The sequence below is a fragment of the Monodon monoceros genome, unplaced genomic scaffold (assembly GCF_005190385.1).
Source record: "Monodon monoceros isolate NGI ecotype Baffin Bay Population unplaced genomic scaffold, NGI_Narwhal_1 Super_Scaffold_3, whole genome shotgun sequence".
In the NCBI taxonomy this organism is placed as follows: Eukaryota; Metazoa; Chordata; class Mammalia; order Artiodactyla; family Monodontidae; genus Monodon; species Monodon monoceros.
The window spans coordinates 98,862,811-98,881,961 of NW_021703780.1; the positions used below are offsets into that span (position 1 = coordinate 98,862,811).

The 19,151-nt window shown below is 48.0% G+C and overlaps 1 protein-coding gene across 1 annotated transcript in view; it reads right to left on the reverse strand.

Moving 5' to 3' along the window:
- The window catches only part of CCDC174 (coiled-coil domain containing 174), a 22,254-nt gene extending 18,981 nt beyond the window's left edge, over window positions 1-3,273 (reverse strand). Inside the window, exons 1-2 of the mRNA XM_029242007.1 lie at window positions 3,182-3,273; window positions 360-464 (exon numbers count right to left, since the gene is read on the reverse strand). Of these exons, the coding sequence (XP_029097840.1) occupies window positions 360-464; window positions 3,182-3,223 (147 nt within the window). The 5' untranslated portion in view covers window positions 3,224-3,273. The remainder of the gene's footprint in view (window positions 1-359; window positions 465-3,181) is intronic.
- Window positions 3,274-19,151: the final 15,878 nt, after the last annotated feature.

Consider the following 19,151-nt stretch of genomic DNA (forward strand, 5'->3'; position numbering starts at 1 on the left):
CTCTCACTGTTGTGGCCTCTCCTGTTGCGGAGCACAGGCTCTAGACGCGCAGGCTCAGCGGCCATGGTGCACGGGCCCAGCCGCTCCGCGGCATATGGGATCTTCCCGGACCGGGGCACGAACCCGTGTCCCCTGCATCGGCAGGCGGACTCTCAACCACTGCGCCACCAGGGAAGCCCATAATGCGCTTTTAAATCTTACTAATTTCTATCTTAATATTTAAAACATTTCATGCAGATGTTCAAATACAAGACAGGGATTTTTATGTAGCAGACACCATGAACACTTTCAAAAGACCTAAGTACAGTGTAATTTCCCTATGTTTGGAATTGATGGAGATAATTAGATCTTATTTTTACCTTAGTAGTTGGTTTTGGTTTCCCCAAAACTCCAGCATCTTTTAGAAGTTTTTCTTGTTTGAATTCTTCTTGTTTTCGGAAGAGTTCAGCCTTAAGGTCAACCAACTAAAATAAAACCAATAAGCAAACAAAAACAATTAATTCTAATGAGTGACTGGATTTCTACGTTTTTATAATTCTCAAAACAAGATTACAAGCTACTATAAATGGACAAAACTGGATATAAAACTAAAAGTTTAAATGTAGGATCTAGTACAAAATAAAACCAAGTCATATTTCATTCCAGCTCTGTTGTAAATGTATTTAACTTTCAACACTTCAAGGCTTTCCTCTGGGCAAGGGGAGAGTGATAAAGCAAGGTAAATGAAATCTGCATCTTTTAGATTCAGATTCAACTAACATTATTAAGCACCTTCTGTCTGACTGGCACTGTCCTTGGCTTTTTCTTGTAGTAATTTCACTTAAACATCACAACAATTTATTATTTCTATAGGAAAACGTCTTTGTTCAGCAACAATCTGAGCACCAGTATATGTCTGGCACTTAACATTGAAGAGCAGGATACCAACATGAATTAGACATAATGCTGCCTCAAAGAGCCTACAATCTCCTAAGAAATGTAACTTACAATACCAGTCAGTTGTAATAAATGCCGTGAAGAGTGGAATTAAGTAGCAAAAAATTCAGATAAAGGAGTATTTCCTTCTGGCCAGAGTGATCAGAGATGGCTTTGAAATGAAGCTTAAAGGATAGGCAAGATTTCAACAGCTAGAAAGAAAATGGACTGAGTGAATTTTGTTTCAGCATGTTTTGGAAACTGCAAGTCTAGCTGAACAACAGGGTTCAAGAAGAGGAAAGGCCAGAGCAAAGGGTACAGGGGAGTTGGATCAGTCACCACTATCTACTCCAAAAACGGATGTAATGACAGTTTCCTTTTTAAGGATACAAGTACAGCTGCTTATACACATGGTCATTTATAAAGCAGACACTTATAAAGCCCAGCATCACAAACTGACTTTTAAGGTAAATCAAAATGACTGAGCTCAATGGTTTCTATTTTGGAAGGAAGCAATTTAAAAATAGGCTTGGCAGGGTTTTTAATAATGCCAAGGGCAGGTTCATTCTAGGGCCTAATACTCTAAATTTTAAAAAAAAATTTAAAACTTAAGCCTTGGGACTTCCCTGGTGGTCCAGTGGTAAAGAATCCACCTTCTGATGCAGGGGATGTGGGTTCGATCCCTAGCCGGGGAACTAAGATACCCACATGCCACGGGGCAACTAAGCCCACGTGCTGCAGACTACAGAGCCCACGCTCCACAACTAGAGAGAGAAAACCCGCACACCACAATTAGAGAGAAGCCCGCGCGCCACAACGAAAGATCCCGCATGCTGAAACTAGGACCTGACGCAGCCAAAAATTAAAAATAAATAAAGTTACATGTATCACTAAAAAAAAGACTTGTACATTTAAGGAAAAAAACTTAAGCCTGTTCTTCTAAGCCTTCTTCTTTTTTTTTTTTTTTGATGTGGACCATTTTTAATGTCTTTATTGAATTTGTTACAATATTACTTCTATTTTGTCTTTTGGTTTTTTGGCCCAGAGGCATGTGGGATCTTAGCTCCCCAACCAGGGATCGAACCCACGTCCCCTGCATTGTAAGGCGAAGTCTTAACCACTGGACTGCCAGGAAAGTCCCTCTAAGCCTTCTTAACTACATTAATTTTCTAGCCAGACATTTTCCTATTAAACTTTTGAACTTTAAAATGAAGATGCTAAGAAAAGTGTCAATTCCCAGATGGCATTCACATTATGAGTATTGCTAATTTTAACCCGTCAGGAAAGGATAACTTTAATTTTACAGCTTTTTGATTCCTAATCCTCAAACATAATAACTAGTACCAATTTTCAGTATTAGACGGGGGAAAGGAGCTCAAACATTGGGCTACTTCCATCTTTTCCTTCATATCGCTTGCTTCCTAACATTCTGCAGTAAATCCAAGATTAAACCAAAGGTTAGGCAATTTGCTCTGATATAACGGAAAAGACAACAGCTTTGGAGTCAAACAGATGGAGTGAGCCCAGTTCTACCACTAAGAACTCAGTATGTAAGCTGGAGAAAGCCACTTCATTTTCGGAGTCTCAATGGCATCACCTATAAAATGGGGATATTACTAGCACCTGCCTCCTAAAGCAGTCAAGAAGATTCAATGAGGTAGTGCATACAAAGTGCTGGCACAAAAGTACTCAGAACAGGTTTTCTTCCTAGAAGCAACTAACTTAACAATGCTGTTTACATTGTTAGACCTCACAGCTCCTGGGCAGCGCAGCCTACGGGTGTATTAACAACTGTTTAGTTCCTGGTGGGGACTCTGGGCATCGCGGACCCTGGGGAACAAATCACACTAATGTTCTGGGGGGACCATGCCCGTCCCTGAACTAAAGGGAGACATATCTGCACAGCTAGCAGAGGCTGCGTTCCCCGTCCGACGGTAACGAAGACAAGGCTGGCAAAGAGGCCTGGCCTGTTGTCGCGGAGGGGAGGCAGGGACATTCCAAACCCGGAAAAGACACCAGGTTCTGGTCCGCGTCTGAGGGACAAGCCTGGTGCCGGTGCACGGCGGAGGGGAGACGTCACGTTCAGGGTTCTATAAGAAAGAAGTGGGCCCTGGCTTTTTCTGGGAGAAAAGCCAGGTACCGGGGGTCCTGTCTGAGGGGAAGCCAAGTTTGGGTCCCCGAATGAAGAAACAAACGAGGTCGAGATTCCTGTCCGGCAGAAGCGAGGAGACGCGGAGCCCGCAGCATCACCTACACCCGTACTCACCGAGGACGCCGTGACGTCCAAAGGCTTTTTCTTCCGGTCCATGGTCCCACTAACGCGCCCCGGCCCAAAGTGAACGCCTCACCAGGTCCCCGCAGGCCTCTTATAAGGCTTCCGGCGTAACCGGAAGTGTCCTCATGAGGGCGAACCTGTCTAGGACGCTGGCACCATCTTGAGAAGGTCAGGATGTGACGCGCACCGCGTCCTTCACCATTTTGAGAAGATCAGCGTGCCCAGGAGTGAAGCTAACTGCTAAGGCCATCTTGAAGAGGGCGGAAGGTAACAGGGCTAGTGTTGTCGCCATCTTGAGAAGGGCCGCATACGTCTTGCAGAGCAATGCACGCCAGCTTGAGTGGGTCAGTTGCGCGGGGCGGGTGTGTGTGGCGATGGCGCCATCTTGGAAGGGCAAGGGAACTGAAATGAATGTCTTCCAGTGAAAAGAAAGATGGGTTAATAGGACGGCAAAGACCTACCTAAATACCGTTTTAAGACCTGCTGTATGCTGGGCACTGCTTGGTGCTTCTCAAAGGTTAAATTATTTAAATTCTCACAGGAGTCATATGAGATAAGGATTATTATATTAATTTTAGTAAAAATAGCAACAATAATAATAACTAACATTGATATAATGCTATATATGTATAGTGTGTCACTTTACATATTTCAGCTGGTAAGAACATGAACTCCAGAAGCCAAGTTCCTCAGCGGGAATCACTGCTTCACCACTTATTGACTGTGTGACCTTGCAAAAGTTACTTACTTGGTGCTTCAGTTTCCAAATGGGAATAAAATAGTATTTACTTCATGGGGTTCAGTTAGTGTTAGATGAAGTAAATGAGCTCGGTAGACAGACCAATGACACATGCGCCCCCCCCCCACACACACACAAGATGTCCATCTTCTAGTCCCTAGAACCTGTGACTGTGTTACCTTATATGGCAAAAGGGAGTTTGCAGATGTGATTAACGATTTTGAGATGAGGAGATTATCCAAGTACTGTAGGTTCAATGTAATCACAAGGGTGTTTATAAGAGGGAGGCAGAAAAGTCAGAATCAATGAGAGATAAGAAGTAGCTACACTGTGGGCTTTGAAGAGGGAGGATGGGACCACTGCCGAGGAATGCAGGCAGCTTCTAGAAGCTGAAGAGACAAGGAAATGAATCCTTCTCTAGAGCCTCCAGTGTAGCACTGCTGACACCGAGATTTTAGCCTTGTAAGGCTCATTTCAGACTTCCCACCTCCAGAACGTTAAGAGAATAAATTTGTGTTGTTTTAAACCACTAAGTTTGTAGCGATGTGTTACAGCAGCAGTAGGAAACTGATACAAATGATAATGATTGCAGCAATAGCATATGTGTGTACCTCTTTTCATGGATTATCTCATTTAATCCTTGCAAGGATCCCAGAGGTGGGAGCTATTTACACCATGTTACCGAGGAGAAAAGTGAGGCCCAAGAGGTTAAGTGACACGCAAAGGACATTTGCCAGCTAGCAAGTGATGGACCCTAGGGTCAAAAAATAACTCAAAGGCATTGAGTTAATTATTTGCAAGCTATTTACTTGTAAAGAGGGGAACCCATATAGATTGCCTTCATCTAATAAAGGCTAGAAGAGGATTTATATAAAAGAAAGAGGGGAGAAGGAAAAGCCATAGACAGATTGGAAACCATGAACTTCAGTTTCCTTGCCTAGCTGGCCACTGGTAATGAGGCCAGTCAGTGTACTGATCTTGCGCTGCTATAAAGCAAAAACTTTTAGTTGTTTATGGATGCCGCAGGAGACCTTGAGAGTTTAGCTTTCTCTGTATAATGCCTGTCAGTGTCCTGGCTGTCATCTCCACGTTCATTAGGCAGGTTTGTACCTATACCATCCTCCGAAGTTCTCACTCCCCTGGCATCAGCTGATTTCAGTTACCTTCCAAGTCATTTAAATTACTGGGAGCAAACCAGTGAGTCTCCCCTGTTCCCCCAGCCCTCACACACATCCAGGTCTGGAGAAGCACAGAAAGCTTAATCCTGGATTGGCCAGCATGCCCTCCTGGCACATCAACCGTTTTTCACATATTCCGTTCCTCAAATTCTCCTCTTCCTTTTATGCTTTCCAAATGTCTGGGTCTGTCTGGAATTGCCTTCCTCTACGAAAATTGAGGCCACAGCCCTCTGTTCTTTACCATACCATGCTCTCTTCCTGGGGTGTCATCCTCTAAACCAGATCTCAGTCCACTGGGTCTCCCACACAGACCTGGGTTTGTGCTGGAAGAAAGGGGTGGTCAGGACCCTCGTCTGCTGAAAAGCACAGGATTTCCTCCAAGATCAGGCTCAGCCGAGCTGCACCCCTCTGATTACCTTGAGAACCTCACATCAGCCCCCTCTGAGCCTCACTTCTCGCACCCAGTTGGGTGCACGGATGTTTGAGATAAAGAGAAGTGTGGAAATGGTCTTCTGGCTGAAAAGTGCTATGCACGCATCTCTCGAGGAATAGAGAAGTTCACTCAGCGCCAGTTTTCTCGCCGCAGAAGGCACATGCCTGGCGACAGTCTGTGTTATGATGCTGCATGTTTTGCAGCGCTATGAGCTCAGCTTGTCCCCCTACCCCTGTTGGGTCCCACGGGGGTAAGGCTGGGTGGCAGAGCTAGTATCTTCTTCCTTTTCCTCTCCTATTGGCCTTTAATTGTCAAATCTCCTAGGTACTTTAAATAAAGGTGGAGAGAGGCAGCCTTTGGAAACACACAGCATTTATTTCCCTGTGAGCACGGCCACCCAGGCATGCTCTTATTTTAAAGGGGGACCCCACAGTCATTTTCTGGCATGAAGATTCATAGCGACAGGGTTGCAAGTTGTAGCCTGTGCTGCTATTGTAATGTTTTAATTGGCAATTAAGTCAAGAGGTTTAATTCAGCCCAGGCTCCTTTTGGCAAGTGAGTGATTTCTCTCCACCCCGTATCCTGTTTCCTCAAACTGAAAATGTGTCTCTCCCAGATGTGTCCAGCCTGCAGTGTCTTAACATTTGTTCAGTCTCCAACACACTGTCTCTGATAATAAATTACGCAGCAGTGGATGAATTAGCCAAGTCCATTGTGTGAAAAAAGATTAGGTCGGATCTAAGGAAATTTAGGTTCTAAGTATGAGCCTAGGATGAGGTATAAAGATACCGAGCCTCGTGCCCTGGATGACAGAGAAGCTAACATTTATTAGTCTCAGACACAAAATCAGTTATTGGCATTATCTCATTGAATCCCCACAACAGCCTCAAGGGTGGGTGCTATTATTATTTTATTTGGCAGATGAGTAAAATGAGACACAGAGAAGTTAAGTAACTAGTCCAGGGTCACACAGCCAGTCTTGGCCCCAGGATTTGAACCCAGGCAGCCTAGTGCCAGGACCTCACACTGTCCTCCCTCTGTGGATCTGAGACTATATTTGCTTTGCATTAATTAATTAATTCATTTATTCATTCATCCATTCAACTTTACTGGGGAAGGGGCAAATTTTTATAGGAGCTGGCCCCAGAATATTTCTGCAGGAGGGACCTGTCATTAGGTCATTGCAGTCAGAAGGGACCCACTAGGTGAACGCCAGGAGGCCTGATGGGGCAAGCTGGGACCGGACAAGGACCACTTGGTGCCCTGGAAAGCCCAGCTGAGCTTGCAAATGTGGAGTAACTGGATGCTGAGTGGGGCTTTTCCTGCAGCCTGGGAAACTGGTGCTTGAAGCCATCACTGAAAAAAAGAGGTGCTAAGAACTCTACAGCCTTGAGAAAACTGCCAACAAGTAGGGCCCAAGTGCTGTCTCCCAACTTCAACCGAGCAGATTATTATGAGCAGGGGAAGATGCTTCACTATGTTCAACCCCACCCAGGCCCACTGCATAAACAGAGGCAGCTGGGAGGGTCAGAGGGAGCCTGAAGCCCAGTGAGGCCCTGCAAGGGTGGGGCACAGAGGGCAAGTCAGGGACCTGGCAAAGCCGGGGCGGGGGTATCCCTCAGAGTGTAACCGAGCAGGACACCATAGGGCCTTCCCAGGACAGACACCCCCCACCCCCAATGTACTCTGCCTGCCTCTTGCCTGTAGAAAAACTTTAGCCTCCTAGGTCTTCCCTGAGTTCCAAAGAATAAATTTAATCAGAGAAGTGAGAAAATGCAGAAACAAAGGAAAACAGTCAAACACGACAAAATAATAATACTTTGGCCATTAAACAAAGCCAAGGACCTTTTGTTCCTCCTCAAGGGCTATAGGTAACATGCTGAGCCATATCCTTTGAGCTGTTTTACAGATAGAGACCCACACCAGCTGGAAGAAGTTAAATGTATGCTGCCCACAAGCACGTAGACCACAGGATGGTTGGAACCAGAAGGTTGATGAGGTTGACTGCCAATTATCTCACCACCTACCAATCAGAAGAATGTCTATGAGCTGATCATACACCTGCAACCCTCTCCTCAGCACCTAGCCCCTTCCTCTTTTCCGTACATTATCTCTGAGCTAAACCTGGGGTGTTGGGGGTTGGTTCTTTGGGATATGAATCCACCTTCTCCCCAGGATTGCTGGGTTCCTCAATAAAGCTGTCTTTCCTTTTACCCAGCACTGTCTCTCAGTATTGGATTCTTGAGCCACGAGCAGCTGAACCTGAGTTCGGAGACAAGAGGGTCTTGAAGGCCATGAAGTGGGGAAAAGCAGAGAAACAAAGGCTGCTTTTGCCCTTGCCCCCTGCTCCCCCCTTCTGGTCCTGAGTTATGTTCCTAGGGCCAAACTAGGGTACTTAAAACAACGGAAATGTATGGCTTCACAGTTCTGGCGGCTAGAAGTCCAAGGTCGAGGTGTCGTCACTGATATTAACGTTGATCACCTGGCTTGATGCAGGATTTGCCAGGTTTCTCCACTAGACAGTTGTCTCAATCCATGCTCTTTGGAAGTACGTCACCTGGATCAGCCCACCCTCAAGTGGCACTTTGCGTATTTTAACTCATTTAACTTTCACAGTAACCTTACCGGGCAGGGCCTATCATCATCTCCATCTTACAGTGGAGGGGTCCGAGGGAGGTCAGGTGGTGACAGAGGCCATGGGAGCTCTCCTGCCTCTCCAAGCAGACGGGGCGCCTGCACCCATCTCTCGCCAAGTCTGCCACCTTCTCTGCATCCTGCCTGTGGTCCTCACCCATCACACATCCAGAGGTGGAAACAATCCAAGTTTCTTTGTGGCCCCAAGTCTGGTGTGAGACTGTACCTGAAAGAAAGAGGCCCCGAACCACATTCCTTCCTGTCGGCACTCTTGGGTTCCGGAGTCTGGAGCCTGAGCTATTTATCGTGGACACCATGCTGCCCAATTTCATTTCCGGCATGGTCTAGATGGACACAGATAGAGACAGAGCGGGGGAAGCGTCCTCAGCGGATGAACTGTGAAACTCACAAGAGGGACCTAACAATGGCTGCATCCCTCCTGGATCCTGCAAGGGAGAGGTAGGCTGCAGGGAAGCCGGGCATCAGCCGGGACCATGATTTTGGCATGAGGAAGCTAGGATCATGGTCTTGGAGGGTGGGGGAGGAATCATCAAGACAGGGAGAAGCAGAGGCTGCCTGGGGGACTAGGGCTCTGTTTGGGAGCACACGTGCTCCATCCCTTCATTCCAAAGAGCCTCCCCTGCACCCCAACTCCATCTTCTTCCTCCCTGAGAATTCACCCTCAAAACGACTCACACAGGGAATCGACTGTCATGCTTTTACTCAAGCATTCTGTACTCAACACACAGCTAACAAGGGCCTGCTCTGTCCTGGGAATCGTGCCAGGGGTTCTGCACATGCTCTCCCCCTTTATCCATAGAGCGGCCTGGGGGCTGGGGGAAGGATTTTCACACCCATTTTACAGATAAGGGGACAGAGGTTTGGAGAGTGAAGGTGACTCACAGCTGGTGTTGGAACCAGAATTCAATTCAGGGTTTGTTTGTTTGGGGTTTTTTTGGCCGCACCGCCCAGCATGCGGGATCCTAGTTCCCCGACCAGGGATGATCAAACCCGGCCCCCTGCAGTGGGAGAGCGGAGTCTTAACCACGGGGCTGCCAGGGAAGTCCCTCAATCCAGGGGTATTGACTGCAAAGACTCCGCTCTTGCCACCCATGACTCATCCACTCATTCATTCAAAAAAGTTATTTTTGGCCCGTGCACATATGCCAGCTGTTGTGCAAGGCACTGGAGGTACAGAAATAAATGAGATGGACATGGTGCTTGTCCGCGTGTCCTCACCTTCCAGGGGGAAGACAGACCCCTCCCTCACCCGGCAAGCAGCACATCAGCTCATTGTGAATCACGGTCATTACCATGGAAGGATGATGGCGATGTGATGTGAGAACAGAGACGCATGAGGTGGTGGGAGGGGATCTAATACAGACTGTGTGACCAGGGAAGCTATCTCTGGGCAGGTGACATTTAAACTCTACCCGAATAATTGGAAGAGCAATAGGAAAGCAATAGGAACATCAAGAATGAAGGCCGTGGGGTCTGAAACAGGACCAGAGGGAAGGCTAGAGTGAGTGGAGTAAAGTGAGGAGGTGAAGAAGGTAGGATGTGCAGTCACAGAGGTGGCCAGGGTCCAGGTCCCACAGGGCCTTGTAGATCAAGATAAGGGGTCCAGAATTTATCCTAGGTGTGACAGACGCTGTTGGAGGGTTTTAAGGCAAGCAACGAGTCCCTTCTTTCAAGATGCCCGTATTTTAGAGCAGGGGTTCTTAACCTCAGTGCTGCTGACCTTTTGGACTGAGTAACTCTTTGTGGTGGGGCCTGTTCAGGCTGGTCTGGAACTGGAGGATGTTTAGCAGCACCCCTGGCTTCTCACCACTAGATGCCAGTCACCCCTCCCCACTCCACCCCACCCTTAGTCATTACAATCAGAACGTCTTCAGATGTTACCAAATGCCCCGCCCCCTACCTTGAGAACCAATGACTTAATATATTAGTGGTTTACTTGCTGCTGTCACAGCAAGGAAGGGGCTGGATCTGCAGGAGAGACGACCTGTAGACCCAAAATGCTTGGGAATGCCAGACTTGGAGGCAGGCAGCTGAGCTCCAGGGCAGCTAGAAATTGTAATCTCTCTAATATCAGGACAAAGTTGCCTGACAGGCCACCTTGACTTAGAAGTCCAAACAAAGAAAATAATATCCAACACTGTTCTGGCTTATGAATCACTAACCTAACCTGACCACAACCCTGAGAAGCAGTTACCTCTGAGATCCCCATTTTACAGGTGAGGAGGCTCAGAGAGGTTAAGCGACTGACCCAAGGTCACCCAGCTAGAGATGAGAGGACTGAGACCCAAAATCAGATTTCTCTGATTCTACAGCCCATGTGTTGCTTCATGTGTGTGTGTGTTTACGTAATAAATTCTAATATCTTTCCCGAGCTTGTTTTAAAAAATAAAGCCAGGATAGCCTTTTGTTTTCATCCAAGCCTGGGATTTATCAGGCTGTCTATCCAGGTCACCCAGAGAAGGCTTGCGATGCCAGAGTACCCCTCCCTTCTCCTCCCTCCTCGGGTCCTGTGTTTGGGTAACTACGCCTTCCATAGAGAGTACATATTTAAGCATTTCCAGGGCCCAGAACATCTGCTGCACGGGATGCTCGCGTTCCCTCCTGCAGGTGCGTGGTTCTGCGTGGGCAAGACCGAGCGTGTAGAAGACGTGCTATAAATGTCAGCACGATATTCACACCCGGCTGTCTAAGAATTAACAAGCCTTTGCCGAATGGCTTCTGTCGGCAGCCCCAGGCATGGGGGACACACCCACTTCAGGGACCATGCGTTCATGGTTTGTGCCGATGGCATCGCGAACGCGTGGGGTTGTGTTTTGGAGAGGTGGGAGCACACGCACGTTCATGTTCACACAGCCCGGCCAGAACCCAACCAGCCTGGTGGAGCCCAGCCAGTGAGTCAGCCGGCTGCCGCCCAGGGAAGGGAAGCAGGGTGGTGGTGATGTCTTCAGATGGAATGCTGCTTCCTGCCACCAACGGAAGAAAAAGAGTCTTCCTGGTAATTTGGAGGAAACAAACAACCAAATCAAACCCCGACTCTTAACCAGCTCTAGGGAGACTCATTAGTGTGAGAGGTACTTTATCATAAAGGAATTGGGCTTCTCTTCACAGAAGTAATCAACGTGAAAGCCTGTTTCTCACAACCAATTTTGAAAACAAGCCAGAGTGAGTTTTACCAAGGCTTCTGTTTCTTCCTCCCTTGCATCATTAGGGAGACAGCTCTTCATTCTCAGTGTCCTTACCTGAGGTGTGTTCCCAGCCTTTGGTCTATCACATTGTCCTGGGATGAGACCAGATGGTGGGTGTCTTGCTAGGGCATTGGGAATAGGGGCAGACTCCTGGTAGCCAGGTCTAGGGGGTCCAGTGGGCACCTGAGGTCTCTCTCTATCCTGTGTCCAATCTCCCTTCTGGTGAGAGCACCCTAATTTATTGTGGGGAACCACCATTCCCTCACTCTAAGTCTACATGGTTTGGGAGGAGCTGGCCCCCTCCTAGTTCTGAAGATGAAGATGTGACCCAGGCCCAGCCAATCAGCAAATTCCATTGCCATGGGCTCAGTCATTGGTTTAAGGGTGGGTACATGACCCATTTAGTCCAGTGAGCGACAAGTCTGGGACCTTTGTTGGAACTATTGGGAAAGGGAAGTTCTCTTTTCACTGGTGTTGCCAACAGCAAAGAGGGCAGGCTGGGGCTGCTCAAAGTCATCTTGCCACCAAGAGGGGAAGGCCTGTCACAGACTAAAGCTGACCTAGAGGAAAGTAGAGCTCAGAATACGAGCAATAGAAAGCTTCCAGATGATATCTCTAGGGCACCTAGGTCCACCCGTGCCTGAAGCTATCATGGCCCTGGGCTGTATTAGATAAGTGAGGCCATATATCCCTCTGTGCTCAAGCCATTGTAGACTGGGTTTCTAACACTCTCCACCAGGAGGTTCTTAACTCACACCGGACATTTACTTAACCAAGGGATCTGATGCTCCCAAGAAATTAGGGCAGGGCTCAGTTCAAGGGCAGACTGAGGGTGCCTGCTTATAGCTAAGAAGCTTGAGTCTGGTAGATGCTGAAGGTCCAAGCCCAAGACTAGGAATTTTCCTCCATGTTGTGTGGTAATCAAAACCAATCCTCTGTGTAAAGATGCCCAACATCATTAGTTATCAGGAAAACATACGTCAAAACCACAATGAGATACCACTTCTCACCCACTAGGATGATCAGAATTTTAATGGAAAAAAGCACGTCAGCAAGGGTGGAGAGAAAGTGGAGCCCTCATACGCTGCTCTGGGGAATGTAAAATGGTGCAGCTACTTTGGAAAGCGGTTTGGCAGTTCCCCAAAAGGTTAAATATAGAGTTACCATATGACCCAGCAATTCCCTTCCAAGGTCTATACTCTAGAAAACGGGATACATGTTCACACAAAAACTTGTACACAAATGATTCATATCAGCACTATTCATAATAGTCAAAAGGTGGAGACGACCCAAATGCCCATCAACAGATGATGGGTAACAAAATGTGGTCTATCCATGCAATGCAATATTATTCATCCATAAAAGGAACGTATGTTGGTACGGCTACAACACGGGTGAGTCCTGAAACACTGCACTAAGTGAAAGAAGCCAGACACAAAAGGTCACATATTATGTGATTCCATTTATAGTTAATGTACAGAATAGGAAAATCCACAGAGACAGAAAGTGGATTAATAGTTGCCATGGAATGGGGAAGGGAGAAATTTAAACTAACTGCTAGTGGGTATGGGGTTTTTTTGTGGGATATGGAAATATTCTGGAATTAGATAGTTGCACAATATAGTGAATATACTAAAAAAAAACATTAAACTGTATACTTTAAAATGGTGAATTCTATATTATGTGAAGTGTTATCTTGAAAAATGCTATATAAGAGAAGAAAAGAAAAAAACAGCTCTGCTGGGAGAAGCTGAAAGAAACCAGGCAAGACCTCGTTCATGAGAAGGGAGTTGGTTAGAAGGGAGTGGCCCAGAGATGAATAACTAGGTAAGAGTATAAGGAATTTTAGACCGAGCTTATTTTTTGTACAAATACCCCACGTCTGCATGGGTTGAATGCCCAGCACTCAGCCACCGAGAACCCAGCGGTGGACACTCCAGGAAGTCAACCTGCCCCTAGGTTTGCCTCAGTGGGCAGAAGTGAGCCGGCCTCCAGCCTGCCCATAGGTGTCGGTTCCCCGCAGAGCTGGGGCGTTGCCCAGATCAAAGATTAGGAATGGCGTACTTGGGTCCCAGGGGAAAACAATCATGCGTGGCAGATGAAAGCTGAGGTCAAGAAACAGTGGGGAAACGGGGTGCCAGGATTTGTGGACTGAAGAGTGTGAGGACCATGCCACGCAATTCCAGCTCCCCTAGAAAAGACGCTTTCTTAAAACCATCCCTTATGTGTACACAGGGCTCTATAGCTTACAGATACTAATGATAACATTTGCAGCCCACACTGTCCCTGCCCTCCTGCCTGTGGCTTCTTACTGCAAACACCTGTGACTCTGCCTGCAGGTGCTTCTCTGGCCCCAGGAGTAAACTTGGACCAGGCGCAAGGCAGGCTGGAAATGCCTGGGAGGTAATGCCCAGAAGCAGCCCTCAAACAACTACCAGTGGCAGCTGGTGCATCAATACCCCAGCCCTCTTGCCCCCTGGGAAGTGTACAACTCTTGAGCTGCATCCTCAGCCATCTCTCAGAGTTCCCCAGCAGCATCGAGTCCCATTGCCCACAGCCTGCACATTATTGCACCTCCTCTTCCCTGTCTCACGCCCCCGTTCCTTTACATTAACAACCTGGATCGCCTCCAAGTAAACTACTCGCGTGGAAATCTTAAGTCTCAGAGTCTGCTTTGGGGGAACCCAAACTGATAAGAGCTCACATTTATCGAATGTTTAGGAATTAAGCTAATTTTTACACAGATTATCTCACCTACCCTTACGACACCTCTGAGGTCAGCATTGTTATACTCACTTACCACATGAGAAAACTGAGGCTCAGGAAGGTGAAGCAACTTACCTGCTGGCTGACAACTCAGATTCAAACCCAGGCAGGCTGAGCAGTTTCCAATAAAATCACCTCTTTCCTACACCATGAACCTCCCTGTGGTCTTGATCCAAACATCAAATTGACTTTGCCTTGAGCGCTGACTCTGGTCACTGTGTTGAGAAGGATTCTGAGGCTTCATCTAGGCTCTGTAGTGAGGACTTAGACCTTCATCACTGGTGTCTGCCCAGCTTCTCTTTCTCTTTTCATCAGGAGGATGGCTCCTTCCCGACTCTGTGATTCCGTGGGCTGCCAGTCCTGGTAACCCACATCCAGCCCCACCACTGAATACGTGACTCCAGCTGGCCAATCTGAGACCTTTCCTGAAATTTTCAAATTGGAGGAAGAGGGGCATGCTCTCAACCTTTCCTCCAGGTTAGGAAACAGAAAGGAGGTAACCTCAGAGCTGCCAGCTGCCAGTCACCAAGAGCCTTGCCTGAGAAAATAATGCCAGCAAACATCCAATCACCTAGACGAGAAATGAGGAGGTGACGGAGACCTGATGAGGTTCCCAGGAGCGCCCAGAGCTTCCCTGCTGCCTGCAGCTCCTTCTCTGGCTTTCTGAGCTACTCCAGTAGCTGTACAACAAACCCCTTTTTGCTTAAGCTGGGCTGTCATTTCCAACCAAAAGAGTCCTAACAGAATGCCATGATTGATTAGTAATGTCTGCCTTTGGGAAGTGAGTGGGGAGCAGAGGTTCATGTGGCAGATATATCCCATTCCTGGCTAAGGGTTTGTTTGAGACACTGAGCATGAACCGTGATTAATACTCTTAAAGCAATAAGAATATTAGTCATCAAACCATTAATAAATACTTATTGAGCCCATACGCTTGCCTAGTCTGGTGCTAAGTACCCGGGGACCATAACATGAGAAGGGTGAACAGAATTAGCATTGAACATCTACTGTAGGCTGGATGCTTTATATGTGTGTCCTCTAATTTCGTTTCACCATCATAACACCCAGTCCTGAAAGATTTTATTAGCCCCATTTTATAGATGGTGACCTGAGGATCAGAGCTAGTCAAAGGCAAATCCTGGATTCAAATCCAAGCCTTTGATCTCTGGTCTGAGGCTCTTTCCACCACACCACTTGCTTATTGCACTCTTTCATTTATTCCATATACAGTGATTTGGCTAAAAGCAACAACAACAGCATGACAACACCATCATAGCAGCTACACTTGCATAGTCAGGCATGGCTCTAAGCACTTATTATAGTTAATTCACTTGCCAGTTCCTATGTTAACTAGAAAGGCAGAAAAATAGGTGAATAGGTGTTTCCTGCCCTCAAGGAGCTCGTTATCCAGCCAATGACACAAACACTTAGGTGGGTAATTAATAATTTCATGTTCACGTCCACACTCTCAACCTAACGATGTCAAGACTCAACTTAGGCATCACCTCCTCCAGGAGGCCTCCCTGGATTCCCCCAGCCTCTAGGTGCTGGGGAGTCCTGGGTGGTCCATCTCTGATCTCCAGTTCCCAACACCAGACCTTTCCCAGAGTGGGTGCTGGGGAGTATTTGCTTCGTGAACATACACATAGAAGTCTCTGGGGATGGATGGATGAGGGAAGGGGATGGATGGATGACTTTCCAGGGTCAGCAGGAAAGCAAATCCCTGGGGCCTTTCAGGGAGCAGGATGCTAAGCCAGCCTGATAGACTAAACAATGAAGAAATGGTGTCACAAAGTAATATATTTTGGGCTTCCCTGGTGGCGCAGTGGTTGAGAGTCCGCCTGCCGATGCAGGGGACACGGGTTTGTGCCCCGGTCCGGGAAGATCCCACATGCCGCGGAGCGGCTGGGCCCGTGAGCCATGGCCGCTGAGCATGCGCGTCCGGAGCTATACTCAGCAACGGGAGAGGCCACAACGGTGAAAGGCCCGCGTACCACAAAAAAACCCAAAGTAATATATTTTAAGTTATTCGAATGAAAGAATGAACATTTTAAACAGCACAACGCAAAAAACACAACGAGGAGTGTGTGAGGAATGTGTTCCGGAAGACCGTGCATAATTCAAAACTCTCATAATTCAAGTCCCCCAAGCACCGGACAGAGGCAACTTGTTTATGGTTTGAGTGGCGCCACCGTGTGGCAGCAGTGCAGTATGACTTAGAATTGTGGAGGCCTGCCTGCTATGAAAATGCTTGACACTTGCATTTCCTTCCACTCGCTGGTGTGTGTGTGTGTGTCTGTGTGTGTGTGTGTGTGTGTGTGTGTGTGGGTGGGTGGGTGGGTGGGTGGGTGTGGGTGTGTGTGTGGTGGGGGGGGGGCTGTGTGGGGGTGTGGGGGGGGGGGGGGGGGGGGGTGGGTGGGGGGGTGTGGGTGTGTGTGTGTAGGGGGCAATATTTGTATTACCTTCAGTTTTGCATTTAAAATAGGGCTTTGTTAATGTTGTACAAAGCACTGCCTCAAATTCACATAGAATGTGACCCCTCTGAAATGTCACAGTCTGAATGTGTGAAGCCCCAAATTGCTGCTCCCTGACTGTGACAGTTTCCACAAGGCACCACGGTCAGTGGACCATTGCCTCTCTCTCGGGTCCAGAACCCAGGACATGGAGGCGTGAAGCCAGGGTGGCTACCCAGCCCCAAGGGGCGCCATCCACACTGTAGAAGTGCCCCTGCTCAGAGGCAAGCCCGTTGCTCTCAGCTCTGGGGTAGCCCCACATTAGTCTTGAGTTTGGGATTCAAGACAACGTCTCAGACTATCCAATCACTTGTCCAATAAGTGAATATGGATTGGCACTTACGATGTCCCGGCTGCTGCGCTGGTGCAGAGGGGGTCCCTGTTCTCACTGAGCGCCGTCCAGGAGGCTGCTTTCCTACCAGATCCCGCTCTTGACAATCTCCATCTTATGCCAGCTATGTGGTATTCAGGCAATTCTGGTCCTGTACTTTCTTGGGGGCAAAGAGAAATCATTCAATGTTCAATAATATTGCAAGAGCATCTATTGTTGCCGGCCACCTACCCCTCGGGCTCCTCGGGCTCTGGGAATGAGGCAGGTGGCTGAGCTGCTCCACCATTAAGGGTCTGGGATGGCCCCAATTTCAGATATTTTGGTCTGTGATTCTACAGAGTAGTTCCCAGCTTGGGAGGACAAGGGTCCCAGCAGCCTCTGTCAGTGTCCTGCGAGGGCCCCTGGCTTGTCCATCTGGTGGGGCCTGAGGCCTTTTTCTGGCTGCTGGACATGCTGGCAAAGCACCGCCCCCTGGGAGCAGCCCCAACCAATGGCTGCAGAGAGTCGGTGTGTAAGCATGCCAGCTCCCTAACCCCTCAGGTAGGACAAATGTGAGCTACTTCCTCCCTGACCCTCAGCTAGTCCCCATGGCTTTCCGCTCCAATTGTCCCCAGCAGTGTCCACATCTGAGCAAGTTTCACTGGCTGCTTTCCTCTCTCTGTCTCACTTGGGCTCTGTCAGCCATGCACCCTGGATCCCCTCCCAAGAAAAATGCATGCACTTAAATTCTCCACTCAGGGTCCGCCTCTGAGGGAACTCAAACTAAGACAGAGGAATATTTTCAAAAAGCCCCAAAGGTGATCCCAAGATCCTTCCCTCTGTCCCCCTGAATTAAGAACCCCTTCAGCAAACCATCAGAAACTCTTGGAAAGTCAGCTTGCCTGGGATTAACTCCCAGCAATGCCACTAGCCAGCTGTGGTACCTTGATAAGCTACTTAAGTCAACTGGGCCCCAGTTTTCTCACCTGTCAAGGAGAGAGTCTCCTTTCCCAAGTGTTGTGAGGATTCCACGAGAGACATATGGACTCACCCTGTATGGACACAGACACTGAGAAAACACTCAATTTATGATGTTTTAAATGTCAGGAAGTATTACCTTAATATACATGTCACAAAAATCCTTGTCAGACTCTGTTCTGATTTACTTGCTATGTAGGTCACATAGCAAGGAAATGCCTAAAACGTACAATTTAATGGCCACTTAATAAGCTCTTCTTCCCTTGGACTGGAATGATGTTCTGGAATTATAAATGAGAAGGACCCTTGTTCCCTACCAGCTGGAGGACAGACATATGAACAAATAATTGTACAGTGTGAAAAGGGCTCTAAGAGGCGTCTGTGGTAGGCACTTGTGGGTTCTGGCTGCTGGGTACCCACTTGGCCTCAGGTTCCAGAACCATGATTTTTCCCTCCAGAAGCTGCCCCTCCCCATTCTAGTTCCTGGACTCCAGGGGTGTCATGCGACTCAGGCTAGGCCAATCAGAGTTGTCGATCCCCTGGCCACAGTGACTGGTTCAAGGACCAGCACATGACCCAAGCCAGACCAAGGAGACTCAATTCTGGGACTTTTGCAAGGCTGCTGGGAGATGGGAGCCTTGGGCTGAACTTCAAACCCAGGGCTGAACTTCCCACACAAAGGAACTCAGAGGGCTTCCCTGGTGGTGAAATGGTTGAGAGTCCGCCTGCTGATGCAGGAGACACGGGTTCGTGCCCTGGTCCGGGAAGATCCCACGTGCTGTGGAGCGGCTGGGCCTGTGAGCTATGGCTGCTGAGCCTGCGCGTCCGGAGACTGTGCTCCGCAACGGGAGAGGCCACAACAGTGAGAGGCCCGCGTACCACAAAAAAAAAAAAAAGGAACTCAGAGCCAGTCGGTGCTAGAAGCAGAGTCTCAGCGGCTCAGTTTAACCCTTTGTCTCAGCTGTGTTCAAAGCAGTTCTACCACACGGGCATTTCCATTAAATAAACCAATGATGTAAAAGGAAAAAAATCTTTTATCTTAAGCCATCTACTACCAAGAGTCATGCTAAGGAGTGTGCAAGACACAAAGGAGGCACAGGGCAAGAGGTCAGCCACTGCATGAAGGGTCTGGAAAGCTTCTGAAGAAGGGGGCCTCTGATCTAGGTTCTGAGGGATGAATAGAAGTTTGTTCTTTGATGATCAA